At 39.5% G+C, this 15,014-nt stretch overlaps 1 protein-coding gene across 1 annotated transcript in view; it reads left to right on the forward strand.

Annotated features, from left to right (window-relative positions):
• PUM3 (pumilio RNA binding family member 3) overlaps positions 1-15,014 on the forward strand; it is a 44,330-nt gene that overhangs the window by 17,464 nt on the left and 11,852 nt on the right. Inside the window, exons 10-14 of the mRNA XM_062207057.1 lie at positions 1,352-1,430; positions 3,112-3,210; positions 4,268-4,321; positions 7,321-7,401; positions 14,413-14,555. Of these exons, the coding sequence (XP_062063041.1) occupies positions 1,352-1,430; positions 3,112-3,210; positions 4,268-4,321; positions 7,321-7,401; positions 14,413-14,555 (456 nt within the window). The remainder of the gene's footprint in view (positions 1-1,351; positions 1,431-3,111; positions 3,211-4,267; positions 4,322-7,320; positions 7,402-14,412; positions 14,556-15,014) is intronic.

Genomic DNA, 15,014 nt, shown 5'->3' on the forward strand with positions numbered 1-15,014 from the left:
GAGGGTGGCAGGAACCCAACTTCTTAAGCCATCATTGCTCTCTCCCAGAGTTTGCATTAGCAGGAAGCTGGAGCTGGGCATTGCATTCAGGATGTAGATATCTTAATTGGTGATTTGACCTCTAGGCCAAATGCCTGTCCCCATTCAAGTTTTATTTCTGCTAAAATATTTTATGAAACTCAATGTAAAAGTTAGTTGACAGAGAGAAACTAGCTATAGAAAAATGGGTACAGGGGCCAGTGTTGTGGCATAGCGGGTAAGGTCTCCATTGGTAATGCTGGTACCCTGTATGGGTGCCAGTTCTTGTCCCAGCTTCTCCACTTCTGATCCAGCTCCCTGCTAATGGCCTGAAGGTGTTCCAAGTGCTTGGGCCCCTACTACAGTCATGGGATACCTGGGAAGTGAGCCAGAGGATGGAAGAACTCTTCTTTTTCTCTTTCTCTGTAATTCTGACTTTCAGTAAATACATCTTTAAACAAGCAAATGAAGAATGAATACAAGGATTGTCTTGGTGGTTGAGATCCTATTTGGATGCCTGCATGCTATATCAAAGTGCCTGTGTTCAAGTCCTTGTTCTGCTTTTGATTCTGTCTGCTTGACAGTGTGTACCCTGGGAGGCAGCAGGTGATGTCTCAAATACTTGAGTTCCTGCCACCCATGTGGGAGACCTGAATTTAGTTTCTGTCTTCTGGCTTCAGTCTGGCCCCACCCTGGCTGTTACAGGTCTTTGGGGAGTGAACCAGTCGGTAGAAGTTCTCTCTTTGTCTCTGTTTGCTTTCCAAATAAAAATAAAATAAATTATCTTAAAAACTGAAAAAATAAATGGTTCACATGTAGATTTTTCACCATGTATCCATTGCTGGTGAAAAATGTAAAGATGTCTATTTAAGAAGATAGAGCATATTTTTTTTTTTTTTTTTTTTTTTGGGGACAGGCAGAGTGGACAGTAGAGGGAGACAGAGAGAAAGGTCTTCCTTTTTGCCGTTGGTTCACCCTCCAATGGCCGCCGCGGTAGGTGCGCTGCGGCTGGCGCACCGCGCTGTTCCGATGGCAGGAGCCAGGTGCCTCTCCTGGTCTCCCATGGGGTGAGAGCATATTTTTAATGATTTCACAGATGAGTAGATGGAAATTTGTTCTTTTGTCTTGGCTGTAGGTGACACTAAATGAATTTTATAGTCTAAACAATTGTTAGAAGTCTTAATATTATTGAAAGATAAAAATTGGTCTCATGATAAATTATATTTAATAAAATGATTTCACTTGTTTGTAAAATTTTAGGATAGCTGAGGTTACTTATCTTTGTATGACCATAGTGCCAGAACTGATGTATTTTCTTTTTTTCTCCTTTCAGAGAAGCTGTGATTAAGCACTCGTTGGTGCATAAAGTATTCTTGGACTTTTTTACCTATGCACCCCCAAAACTCAGATCAGTAAGTTCTCGGTTTTTATTCTTAAACCAAAACAGAGGAGGAGCCTTGTAGAAATCCGAAGCACTGCTCTGATAAACATTGTCTTTTGGAAATTTTAAACAGTTGCTTCCCTATTTAGAAAAAATAATTCACTAAATTTACTTTGAATAAGTCTGCTGATTCTATGTAGGTTTTTTTCCAGAAAGCAATAGAATTGACTCTAGTTTATTTATTAATTCCATTGAATTTTTAGATTTTAATTATCATCTAGAGAGTATTCAGCATTCAGGTAGTTTTAAATTCAACTGTTCAGTTACTCCCCCACCCAAAAAAATTATGCTGACAGTAAAGGTTAGAGGAGGATACGTAATGTAAAACTAAATGGCCCATGAAAACCTGGCCCTTGTGTGCTAGGAAGAGAAGGGACAGAAAGTGAAGGCATATCACAGTGCCCTTCAAGTCAGTGATGAGAATACAGAGGAGAATTCACCCCTCAGTTCTCTGAACTTGAGCTGATTGTCCCTGTGTCCCCCTTTTCTCTGCACAAGGGACAACTAAAACAATGAGACCAGCTGCTTCTAACAAGAATGCTAGATTGTGCCAGTCATAGGAATTCTAACCCTGTCAAAAATGGCGTACAAACTTAATTTCCTCAGAGCAATGGAAATCATTGAAAACTTAGAAAGTAAAGTCATGAGACAAATTGACTTTTCTGGCACTAGGTGGGTTTTCAAAAAAGAGCCTTAAAGAAGGCATTGGGGATAATGGAAGGGTGTTTGGAACCTGTGCATCTCTTCAACTGGATAACTTGGAAAAGGTTCCTAAGTTCAGGCAGCCGTGTTCTTCAGCTTTATCCTAGGAGAGGATTATAAAATAGTTTGGGGTGAAATTGCTTGCTGATGAAATTAGGCAACTGCCCTTCTATTCTTCTGGCATGGGGCTTAATACTCATTTTCTTTTAATATTAATTTTAGATTGGGAACGGGCTAAAATGCCTTTCAGGGGTTGGCTACCACAACCCTTGTACATGCTATGTACTTACACTTTGAAAAGATAAATAAGAAGTTACATACATTGAAAATGAAGGCTTCAAGATTAAGTTAAACTACCTTGTAAGAGAAATTTATAAAAGAGTATTTGATGGCTTAGGGCCTGGACTAAATGTTAACAAACATGTTAATATTTTCTGAGGGTAATGTCATTTAAGAGAGTTTATGGTAAAGAATTGGTGTGATTTTTAGAGGTAACTAGTGATAATCTGAAAAAGAAAACTTGTTTCAAAGTGTTTTGGTTCTCTCTGTACATGTCTGTTTTAGAGAAGCATATTTTATTTAGAGAAGCTGTTCTTTTAAAAACTTTCCACTTTTCACACCTGTTAGAACTCTTTTTCTTAGAAAATCATTTAGAATATATTGCACTGTATTGTAGGATATGGGCCTTTTAAAAACACACATTGATAGAAATCAGATATTTTGTTTAATAGGAGTCACCTACTGATAGTATTGGCTGTTCTTAGTGGCAAAGAATGTTTCTGAAACGAGGTTATATTTGTTTTACTGTTTACAAAATTGAAAATAAAACTACTACCTATGCCTTCCTCCTTTCATTGTCTCTGCATAACTGCCTCCTTGTAGACAGACAGATAAAACAGCAAAAAGAGGGGGGAAAAAAACCCAAAGCCCTGACAGCAGTTGTTCCCTAGGAAGTGATCGAAGCTATCCGGGAAGCAGTGATCTACCTGGCACACACACACGATGGCGCCAGAGTGGCCATGCACTGTCTGTGGCATGGAACGCCCAAGGTGAGTGGGCAGGGGCTTGATTGTAGGTAAACAGTGTGTCAGTCAGGACCAGGCCTTATCTGTATGCTGGTCTTGCCTTTGGCTTTCAGTCCCCTATGGCCTTGCCCTTTGCCCTATTCTGCATAAACCACATTCCCTCCTTAAAGTTGTGCCCCAGGAGACCAGGAGAAGCACCTGGCTCCTGGCTTCGGATCAGCGAGATGCACCGGCCTCAGCAGCCATTGGAGGGTGAACCAACGGCAAAAAGGAAGACCTTTCTCTCTGTCTCTCTCTCTCACTATCCACTCTGCCTGTCAAAAAAAAAAAAAAAAAAAGTTGTGCCCCAGGCATTGGGGGTCTTTAGGCCTACTATTTCTTCTCCACTTAAATAGACAACCTGTGGTTCCACTAAAGTATGATAAAGTATCTGTCAGCTAGATAAACACAGTATTTTTGTTCAGCTTTAGTTTGTAAAGTTTTTGGTACTTGTGAATCTCATTCATTCCTCATTTATTGAGCATAATCGGGGAGGGGAGGAAGGAAGACATGACTTGCTAGCCATATTTCTTATGTGGGTATTGAATATGCTGGGAAGAAGGGTTAGGACCCACGTGAAGCACAGAGTTTTAACAAATGATCATCATTTCCCTAATCAGTATAATCCCACCTTCAAAAGATAATTGTACACTGGTGGCTTTTTTCTTATTTATGCAAATTTAATTTAATTCGGCAAATGCATTTGGAGTACTGTGTGCTAGACTCTTCTACATTTGAATTCAGACAGTGGAAGGGGGAATCTCACGGCTTACACTGTAAAAGATGCCTTCACGAGGTTTGCCTTTCAACTGGAATTTTATGCTTTCAAATTTATGTCTGAATGGATTGTCCGGTACAAGCCCAAGATTATAATAGCTCTGAGAGGACTTTTTAAATGCAAACTTCTCCTTCTGGCAGGGGGACTCTTGTTTTGAATGATAGAAAGTATACCACTCAGCTGATGCTTTAATGTAAGAATGTTAACAATGAAATACCTTTAATCTATAACCAGAGATCATTGAGCCAGTTTTTCCTTTCTCAGGACAGGAAGGTGATTGTGAAAACAATGAAATCTTACGTTGAGAAGGTGGCTAATGTGAGTATACTAAAACTACTTACTTTAATTATTTTTAATAGTCAGGTGATTCATAGTGTTAGAGAAAATAGGAAAATTTCAAAACATTCCCTAGAAGAAAATTATCCGTTTTATTTCTTTGCACTTTTTTCATATGTATATTTTCATGTTATTTACACAAAATGGGATTCATACTACATGTATTCTTTTTTCCCTTTTAGTAAAACATTGTATTATGACAGTTCTTCATTTTTACTCAATATTCTTAAAAGCCCTGTAATTTACTAGCTTCTTTAATTAGTGTTTCTAGTCATGTTCATTAAATATAGGAGTTATTGGCTGGGTAAGGTATATGCAGCTTTTAGGCTACAGGTGAATAATACTGGATTGCACTTTAGAAGCTTGATGGCAGTTTTTATTACCATCAAAACATATCAGAAATTAAAATTTATCTTTTCTTGGAATAAATTTAGTGTAGACATAGAAAACTTTGAACTGATAAATTCCATGTTTCTTTGGAGTATTCTGGAGATGCAATAACTGCTTTCCTAATGAAATTATTGGATACAAAAAGTTATTTCATCAGGAATTAAATGTCTCAAAAATAATGTTTGGGGGCAGGCATTCAGCATAGCTGTTAAGATGCCTATATCTCGGCCGGCGCCGCGGCTCACTAGGCTAATCCTCCGCCTTGTGGCGCCGGCACACGGGGTTCTAGTCCCAGTCAGGGCACCGATCCTGTCCCGGTTGCCCCTCTTCCAGGCCAGCTCTCTGCTGTGGCCAGGGAGTGCAGTGGAGGATGGCCCAAGTCCTTGGGCCCTGCACCCCATGGGAGACCAGGAGAAGCACCTGGCTCCTGCCATCGGATCAGCGCGGTGCGCTGGCCGCAGCGCGCTACCGCGGCGGCCATTGGAGGGTGAACCAACGGCAAAAGGAAGACCTTTCTCTCTGTCTCTCTCTCACTGTCCACTCTGCCTGTCAAAAATAAAAAAAAAATTAAAAAAAAAAATTAAAAAAAAAAAGATGCCTATATCTCGTGTCAGAGTATCTGGGTTTGATTCCTGACTCTGGCACTTGATTCTGGCTTCCTGCTAATGCAGACTCATAGACATCAGTTATGGCTTTAGTAAGTCTGCATGTATACATTGACAATTTCATTTGACTATTTTAAATTAGAGATGAGTAAAGATAGAATAGAAAGTTCTAATAGATTGATAGTAAGACATGTTTAAATAATAAAATTGATTTGGTTGTTTTGATTTTGCAGTTTAGTTGTGTCAGATAATTCAACAGTAAGCTTTTTGGTAAACTAATCCCAACATGACATTGTGATACAAACAGAAATTTTTAGTATCTTTGTTTTTTTAAGTCTTGTGTATTTCTTTATTAGAAAGGCAGAGTAACAGTGAGAAGATGTACATCCTCTGGTTCACTTCCCTAATGCCCACAAAAGCAAGGGTTGGGCCAGGTGGAAGCCAGGAGCCAGGAACTCCATTTGGGTCTACCCTGTGGTTGGCAGGAACCCAGGTACTTGGACTATCTTCCGCTGCCTACTCAGGCTGTTTAGCAGGGAACTGGACTGGAAGCAGAGCAGCTGGAACTCTCTTTAGTGTCCAAGAGTTACCTCTACAGAAAGAAGATGAACTAGCTTAGTTGATTTACTTTGTTGAGACTTGCTTAGCTTATGGTTTATCTTAGTATCTTGGAATGAGTATATTGTGGTTTTGTTGGTATGGCTTTCTATAAATGTCAGTAAGATGAAGGTAGTTGATAGTGTTGGTCAGGTCAACAATGTTTTTATTGATTTCTGTATTGTTTTCTAGTTCTATCAGTTGTAAAGGGAAGCACTGTTAAAGTCTCCAAATACTGTGAAATTGTCTTTTTTTTCCCTTACATTTAATTCTGTACCAGCTTCTGTTGTGTTCATCCTGAGGTATTTTGTTCTTGGTCATGCTTTTTAAATTGGTACTGCAGTGAATATCCTATGGATAAGTCTTTATCCTTATGTGGAAGCATGTTTGTAGGGTGAATTTGTATAGCTAGAATTAAAGAGGTTCAACCATTTTATTTACTCACCAGCATAAATATGTGCCTATTTGTATCCAAAGCATTGACAAATTTGTTATTAGCAAAATTTTTTCCATTTTTTTTATCGTACACATAGAAAATGGTATTTTGTTGCTTTAATTATCGCACTTAATGATTTCTTACAGCATTATTCCATGCATTTGAAAACATTGTACTTTTCTGTTTACTGACTGACTCTTTATGTTCTTTGTACATTTTTAGTTGTTTGTTGAACTCTCTAGCAGGGATGTTATACCTTTGTTATTTCTCTACAGTTTGTCTTTTGACCATATAATTAGCAATCTCATCATTGTTTCTCATTGAAATCTGAACTACAGTTTTCAGTTCATATTCATTGTACCTGGTTCTGAGTGAATGTTAGCTATTATAAAATAAGTCTCCTTCAAAATTAAGAGGAAAACATAGGATATCATCACCCAGGATATCAAAAAAGCAAAGATGTTTCTGTATTATTCAATATAAGTATACTTTTCTAGTTTATGTTTATTCTAATTATTTAGAATCATTTTAAAGAAGTTGAACAGTATATACAAAAGGAAATGAAAAATCATTTATGATCCTTTAACTCAGACATGACTATTGCATTGTAGTATTTAGCCTTACAGGATGTTCTGTATGTATGTATTAGGTATGGAGGATGTGTTCAGTTATGTCTGACTTTATATTTTTTCATGATTTATGTATTATATATGTATAGTTTTTTTCCCCACTTAATCTTATCACTTCAATTTTCATGAGTTAATTTTCAAGTAGCTTTTCATTAATAGGATACCTGTTTGGACAGGTATTGTATCTTATTCATCTTGTTTACCCTGTATCAGACAAGTAGACAGTGGTGGTAACCTTTACACAGCGATTCTATGCATTGAATAAGAGGGAAAAAAAAATCTATGTATTTCTTTTTAACCTTTACTGGCTTTCACTTTTTACAGGGCCAATACTCACATTTGGTTTTACTGGCAGCATTTGATTGCATTGACGATACTAAGCTGGTGAAACAGATAATCATATCAGTAAGTAATTCTGATTGTCTTGAATTAAGTTACATCAATTCATCAGTTATGAATATATCATTTTTTTCTCACATGTGTGTGTAATAATTTTCAGTGGCTTTATACCAGTATTTTCTGTTACTTTTTAGTTGTCTCAAGTCTGATTTTAAAGGCTTGCTCTATTCCTGTATAAATGATATGCTTGTGCATTGATTTATTAACACCATTTTAAATATTTAAAAGACTGAGTAAATCAATCTTAACACTAATTTTGGATTAAGATAACCTGGATTTTAGATGGTATGAGATACTAAAAAAATGAAAAATCAGCAAAGCCTTGTTGAGATTTGGCCAGTAATTAGTTTATGTAGAAAATCTTCAGTTATTCAGAATCTCATGTATGGGCAGAGGCTATCCATGGCCTTTTAAACTCTTTCTCCCTATAGAGAAAACTACTGCTGCATAGTTAACTCAGTTTATCCATACATCTGTGTGAGGTTGAGCTGATACAGAAAATACAAAAAAAACTCAGAGCACTCACTCAGTTGTGATGTTTATTGGAGCTTTCATGAAAGCTTTTGTAGAATTAGATTAAAAGTTATTACTAAGATCAAAATACTGGCTTGCTTTTTACATTTCAGCAGTTTTTTTCTGGCCTGGTACAATGAGAATAAAATGGTATTACTTGAATGCAGAAAGGTGTGTTGTCCTCTTGGTAAAATTACTATAGAGTAAGTTACATTCTGAGCTTTTTCTCTTTCCTTCGGGCTGCAGTGACTGCCCCCTTTCTCTCTTCTCTCCGTTTTCTTTTAATGTACATGTGGTATTTGGTGGAGGTTACAAGAGTGGGAATAAGAAACTGAAATATTGGTAGCAGTAGCCAGACTTCAGTTTTGAAAACCACCTAATCTGTATAAATGGTTATTATTCATGTGAAAATTACAGACATTTCTGTTTGACACACGTCTTTGGAGAAATCTTAGTGACAGAGGTGCTTTTACATCATAAACAAGGGAAAGTGCATGGATGGTTTAGAAAGAATTTACTTTTTGTTGTCAGGCGGTGGTCCTGTGGCCTCTCTGGACCAGTAGAGCTGGGTAGGGTAAAAAAAAGTGCTATCAGCTCGGGAAAGGGAAGGTTATTTTGTTAGATGCCAGCTGTAGATCCCAGTATGTGTGAATTTCTCATGCCCTTGCTGTCATTTTCCAACTTTGGACTTGACTATTTCAAGAGTGGTGACTCTCTTTGGGATAGGATTGTGGGAAGAAACAAGTTGGCAAGACTTTCTTGTCACAAACTGAGTGTTTTGACATATTCCTTGTGACTTTATTAGCCTTTGACTCCAATCAATAATGATTGTTTTTCATTCCTGTGACAGAGATGTGAAGCCATAGAATTGGCTAATGAATAAGTTGTTTCACAGAAATGGAAACAGACTGGGCTATTGAAAGTTGGCTTTTGTTTAATATTTTCCTGAGGACTAAAATTTGCATAACTGTTCCAAATGGATTTCGCGAGAAACCAAACTTCATTTAGGATTTGCCAGTGTTGTCTACTAGGTTAATTCTTTCCAGAAATTCACCCCACATAAAATATCCATTGAAACAGTTTTCTTTACTTGTGCTTAGCAGTTGGGTTTTATTTAACCCATCTTCCTGATTAGTTTCTCTAACTGGGGGCAACTTTCCGAAATAGCTTTACTTGTGGATCTGTTGTCTCTAACTGCCAAATGCCCAACAGATTCTTAGATCATTCAACTATGTAGCTAGTGATAAAACTCTGGCATGCTAGCCTGTCTTGCGTATTTCCCACCCATCACCACAAAAACTTGTTGCAGCATGTAGTGCTTTTAAATATAATACCTTACCAAAAAATGGGTGTTGTGGTGTAGCGGGCAAAGCTGCTGCTTGGAATACCAGCGACATGTGTTGGAGTGCCTGGTATGAATCCTGGCTACTGTCTGCTTCAGATCCAGCTTCCTATGATGTACCTGGTAGGCAGTGGGTGATGGCCCAAGCACTTGGGCTCCTGCCACACATGTGGGAAACCCACTTGGAATTTCTTCTTCCTGACTTTAGCCTGGCCCAGCCCTGGCTGTTTGCAAGCTTTTGGGGAGGAACCAGCAGATGGAAAATACCTCTTTCTGTCTTTCCCTCTCTATCTGTCACACCACCTTTTAAATAAATAAATAAAGCTTTTAAAAACTAGATAGGAAAGTTGAATACTGCAAGTAAAACACTGTGTTCAGGATATGCAGACTTCCCAGAATCTCAAGTTGAAATCAGAGCCTGGTCAGCTGAACCCTTTGCCTTTCTTAATGAATACAAATAATTTCATACATACTTTACTTCCAATATAAATATACTTAGAAAATTTGATCCATTTCACCCTGAAGTCATTGACAGGATACAGCTAGTTTGACAGCAGTGATCCTGAAGAAAAAACAAGGACTAGCCAGTTGCTGTTTGAGGGTGAATAAATTTGGATGCATATCTTAAAATGTATTCAAAATACACTTCAGCTTGTGTAGTGAGCAGTCAGTCTCTCGCCTTCTGACATAAAGAAGTAAAATCTGACAAGTACAGTTCAGGCCCTTTGTGTATTTACCCCAATCCTATCTACTGTAGTGAATTGGGCATTTATTGTGCGTACATAGTTCCTATGTCCACTGTCCACTATATGTAGAGCATATATAATATGATTCTGTATATTTATAAATTGTAAATAAAAGCTATCTTATATGTATTTTTGTGCAGCTTGCATTTTTGACACCTTCTGATGTTCATCATTGGGCTGGCAAGCCTTTTTTGTAAAGGGCCAGATAGTAATTATCTCAGGTCCTTTGGGTCATATGTGATCTCTGTCATATACACTTTGTCTTGTTTTTCGCCTTTTAACAAGCCTTTGACCTATGAAAACCATTCCTGACTTGGAGAATGTCCAATAATAAGCTGCAGGCTAGGTTTTATCCATGGGACATAGCTTGCCCACTCCTGTTCTAAATCATTGATTCATTGTTTGAGGTCAAACAGTAGACTACCTTATAAATATACTGCAATTTGAATTTGTTTTTCTACTTTCCTTGTGGTATTTAGATAGTTTACAATTTCAGAAACTTTCTAAATTCTTACTAATATTTGCTATTTCAAATAATTAATCATTCTTATTTCTGTCTCCTTGTGCACACAATAAGAGTTTCTTATAGGCATTCACTTAGAATTGCTGAATCGTCAAATATGCTAATCATACAAGATGTTTATATAGAATCACATGACCATGTATTTCTCACCCAGCCACTACAAAACTCATTACATTATACAGTGCTTTAAAAAAGAGCCAAGAAAAAATAGTGTTTAAACATTCTCTTCAGAGGGAGTGAGTCTCCTGAAATGTCAAATTGGAGTGTTGGCCTGATAATCACTGCTAGTTTCCTATCAAGACCAAGTTCTGGTCAGTTCCCGAGTGAATGTTCTGTGATCTTCAAGCCAGATCTGTTCTCTGCCTCCTCTCAGTTGGTGTAGTCTTGGTCTTTGCGATCTATTCATTTGTGATTTTCTCTAAATTAGTTCCTGTCAGAGGTAAACTAAGCCACAGTCTTCAAATGGGTTAATTGTTGTTATGTTAAGGATGCTCTATCTTGAGAAGTGTCTCTGTAATTGAAAACAATTACTTTATAGCGGTTTTTAGCCTGGAGTGTAAATTTTCTGATTTGTTCTTGGTAATAGCTCCTGGATCCAAAAGGTGTACTGTTTCCTTTTAAAAATGAGGACACAGGGGCTGGCACTGTGGCGCAGTGGGTTAACGCCCTGGCCTTAAGCGCTGGCATCCCAGATGGGTGCCGGTTCGAGACCTGGCTGCTCCACTTCCAATTCAGCTCTCTGCTATGGCCTGGGAAAGCAGTAGAAGATGGCCCAAGCTTGGGCCCCTGCACCCATTTGGGAGACCTGGAGGAAGCTCCTGGCTCCTGGCTTCGGATCGGCACACATTTTGCAACCAATTGAGAGTGAACCACCAGATGGAAGACCTCTCTCTCTCTCTCTGCCTTTCCTGTCTCTGTGTAACTCTTTCAAATAAATAAATAAATCTTTAAAAAAATAAATTAAAAATTTGGACTCATATGTGCAAGGAGGTTAAAGGATTTGCCAGAGCCTCCTTAGCTTGACTTGAGGAGTCCAGAGACCAAATTCACCACAAAAAGAGCTGCACCACAGCTGTCTCTTACTTACTTAGACTCGTTGCTGGTAATCCGTAGTCTCCTCTGGGCAGGGATCTAAAAACATGGTTTTAATCCGGGTTAAAGTAAAATGGATTTGTAGTCCATCTATAACCACACTTAGGTACTGTTTGGTTTGTTTATTTGAAGACATATATTTTTACATGATAGGGCAAAACTGGAAAGAACAAGGGTGAGGTGGGAATGGGAAATTAAATCTTAAATTTTGAAGTAAATATTTTTGAGGTTCACAAAATTGTTTACTAATATTGTCCTAAAAAAAAAAAAAAACTTTAATTCAGCATTAGTGTAGATTCCAAATTCTTGATTACAAACCAAAAGGCAGTAAAGTGCAAGATATTTGGGAAGTGGCCCTTTAGTAGTATTTATGCTTAAGTTCAGTGTGTATCTTGAAGTACCAGTTTAGCATGCTACAAAGCCATTTCTGTGCAAGCGCTCAGTGTGGAACCCACAGAGAAAGTTCAGGACATTGAGGAATATGTTGCTAGCTACATGCTTCCTACCTTTTCTTATACAGAGAAAAAAATGTTCAATTTTAAAATACAGAGTGGTTGTGATAGTTGGCTCCTGGCATACTCCTCAAAGCTAAACTAAGGACCATCAGGCATGTTATTTTAGAATGGGGCCAGCCTATGTCCTTCTCACCCTTTTGTCTCATCAAATTAACAGATTAAACAACAAATTAAAGCATCTGTCTTCTTCTGTGAGTTGGAGAAAGTTCCAAACAGGGTACCTAAAGAAAGGTGCCCTGGGCCAGCACCGCGGCTCAATAGGCCAATCCTCCGCCTGCAGCACCAGCACACTGGGTTCTAGTCCTGTTCAGGCGCCGGATTCTGTCCCGGTTGCTCCTCTTCCAGGCCAGCCCTATGTTGTGGCCCGGGAGTGCAGTGGAGGATGGCCCAAGTCCTTGGGCCCTGCACCTGCATGGGAGACCAGGAGAAGCACCTGGCTCCTGGCTTCTGGCTTCGGATCAGCACGGTGCACCAGCCGCAGTGTGCCATCCACAGCGGCCATTGGGGGGTGAACCAACGGAAAAGGACGGCCTTTCTCTCTGTCTCTCACTGTCTTCTGCCTGTCAAAAAAAAAAAAAAAGTGACCTGGAGACACTCAAAAGTACCCTCTTTGGGGCCCAAACGCTTCGTGATCCAAAACTTGCTCATATCGAGTCCACTTTATGATCTTTTATTTTGAAATTATGGAAGAACTCACTATCCTGTAAAGAATTCTATAGATGTTTTTTCTGTCTTCCCTTTCATTACCGAAATTTTAAGTCCGTTTCCTCCAGATGATTGAAATTATAAGCCCATTTTGAGGTGGTTAGATTGGTTTTCTGGGAACTTCAGTGTTTTGTGTGTTGATCTTTATCCTTTGACTTTAAACTTCTTCAGAAGCAGTTGGGAGAACTTAGTGGAGGTGGAGTCATGGGAACAGGGCACCATGGAGTGAAGAGTATTTAACAGGATAGACGGTCAGCTCTCGGCAGCATTGGGCTCAAATTAAGCACTTAACGTGTTAGCTACTCTTGCTGTCAAAAAGCATAAATGCTTTTGTGCAAAAATGTAAGGCAAGCTTGGGACTATTACAAACAAATGTGGTATGTGGAGTTACACTGTCAGCTGTAGAATCATGAATTTTACTGCCTTAAATTTTAGCTTGGTACCTTGTTCTGAAGTTGGTAACTGCCCTAAGCTTTTGAGAAAAGCAAAGCTGAATACATCATCCTACAGAGAATTCCTTTCTTAAGAGGAAGTCGTGTGTTCTTCCAAAGAAACTAGATTTGTAGTGAGGCCCAGGACTAGGCACAGCCCTGCCACTGATATTATACATCCTCTGGGCAAATCACTTTTCTCTCCCCTGCTGGAAGCATCATCGCAAACCTAATGAGTTGGGCTGAGTTCTTTGTGTGGCCCCTGCCCCTGGAAACCATCTGTGGTGCTGGAACTACACATGCATGTGAATATTCTTAGGTTTTCTTAGGAGAAATAGAACTGTCCGAGTGGGGAAATGCAAGCTAATGACTGGTTTTTTTCTGTGTGTTCTTTATTAGGAGTAAAGTGCAGTGGTGTTTCTGTCTTTGAAAACATCAGTAAGTTTACACAGGAGCTCAGTTGGGGTGGGCCAGCACTGGTTTTGTCACTTCAGTCTGAACCACTAGTGAAGGAGATTCCTGTCCTTGGGGTGTTGCCTGAAAAGGTCGTCAGTGCCCTGTGTCACTGCTCAGTGGAGGCCCTCCGGGTCTGCTTGCCCTTCCCCTCTGCATTTGTTGCTCAGCACAGTAGTAAGAACAGCATTCATTCGCCATGAATAAGCCACCAACTCTAAAAGCCTTTACCCACTTGTTTTCTTAAATGAAATTTCTTTATCTCCATCACATATATCGTAGCAGGGCAGGTCTGATAGCAACGTTCTTTATCTATGCTGATGTTGCATGTGAGTGCAGCTGCTGCTGAACTGTGTCTACTCACTGACCCCAGCAAGCCGCGTCCCAAAATACAGTGGCCTAAGAACTATCAGTAATGCCAGTCACAGTAGAGAATGGATCCTGCATTCCAAGTGGGCGTCTCTGTGCTTCAATGCAACAATGCAGAACTAGCTCCACATTTTCCATTAAATACCCTGGAGAGTAGCACGTGTTAACTACTCTTACTATCAAAAGCACATACACTTTTGTGCAAAAAATGGAGGAAGCCTGGGATTATATAACAAGTGGAGCACATTGCAAACTTCTTTACCACTTACTTCCCAAGTCTATTATAAGAATGTAGATATTAAGTTGTTGTTGTTTTGTAATTTTGTAGGAGATCATCAGTTCCTTGCCTAGCATCGTAAATGACAAATATGGAAGAAAGGTCCTGTTGTATTTACTAAGCCCAAGAGATCCTGCCCATACAGTACGAGAAATCATCGAAGTTCTGCAGAAAGGAGATGGAAATGCACACAGGTAATAGCAAGTAGAGGCCGGCGCCGTGGCTCAATAGACTAATCATCTGCCTGCTGCGCCGGCACACCGGGTGCTAGTCCTGGTCGGGGTACCGGATTCTGTCCCAGTTGCCCCTCTTCCAGGCCAGCTCTCTGCTGTGGCCCGGGAGTGCAGTGGAAGATGACCCAAGTGCTTGGGCCCTGCACCCCATGGGAGACCAGGAGAAGCACCTGGCTCCTGGCTCCTGGCTTCGGATCAGTGCGGTGCGCCATCCGCAGCAGCCATTGGAGGGTGAACCAATGGCAAAGGAAGACCTTTTCTCTCTGTCTCTCACTGTCCATTCTGCCTGTCAAAAAAAAAAAATAGCAAGTAGAATGGCTTTACTCCTTCATTCCTCTACTTCAGTTCTTCATTAATGCTGAGTAGCCCAGCCTCCACAGGTCCACTCAAAGATGCACACCTCTCTATAAAATTTCTCAA

Source organism: Lepus europaeus, chromosome 12, assembly GCF_033115175.1.
Source record: "Lepus europaeus isolate LE1 chromosome 12, mLepTim1.pri, whole genome shotgun sequence".
NCBI classification, from domain to species: domain Eukaryota; kingdom Metazoa; phylum Chordata; class Mammalia; order Lagomorpha; family Leporidae; genus Lepus; species Lepus europaeus.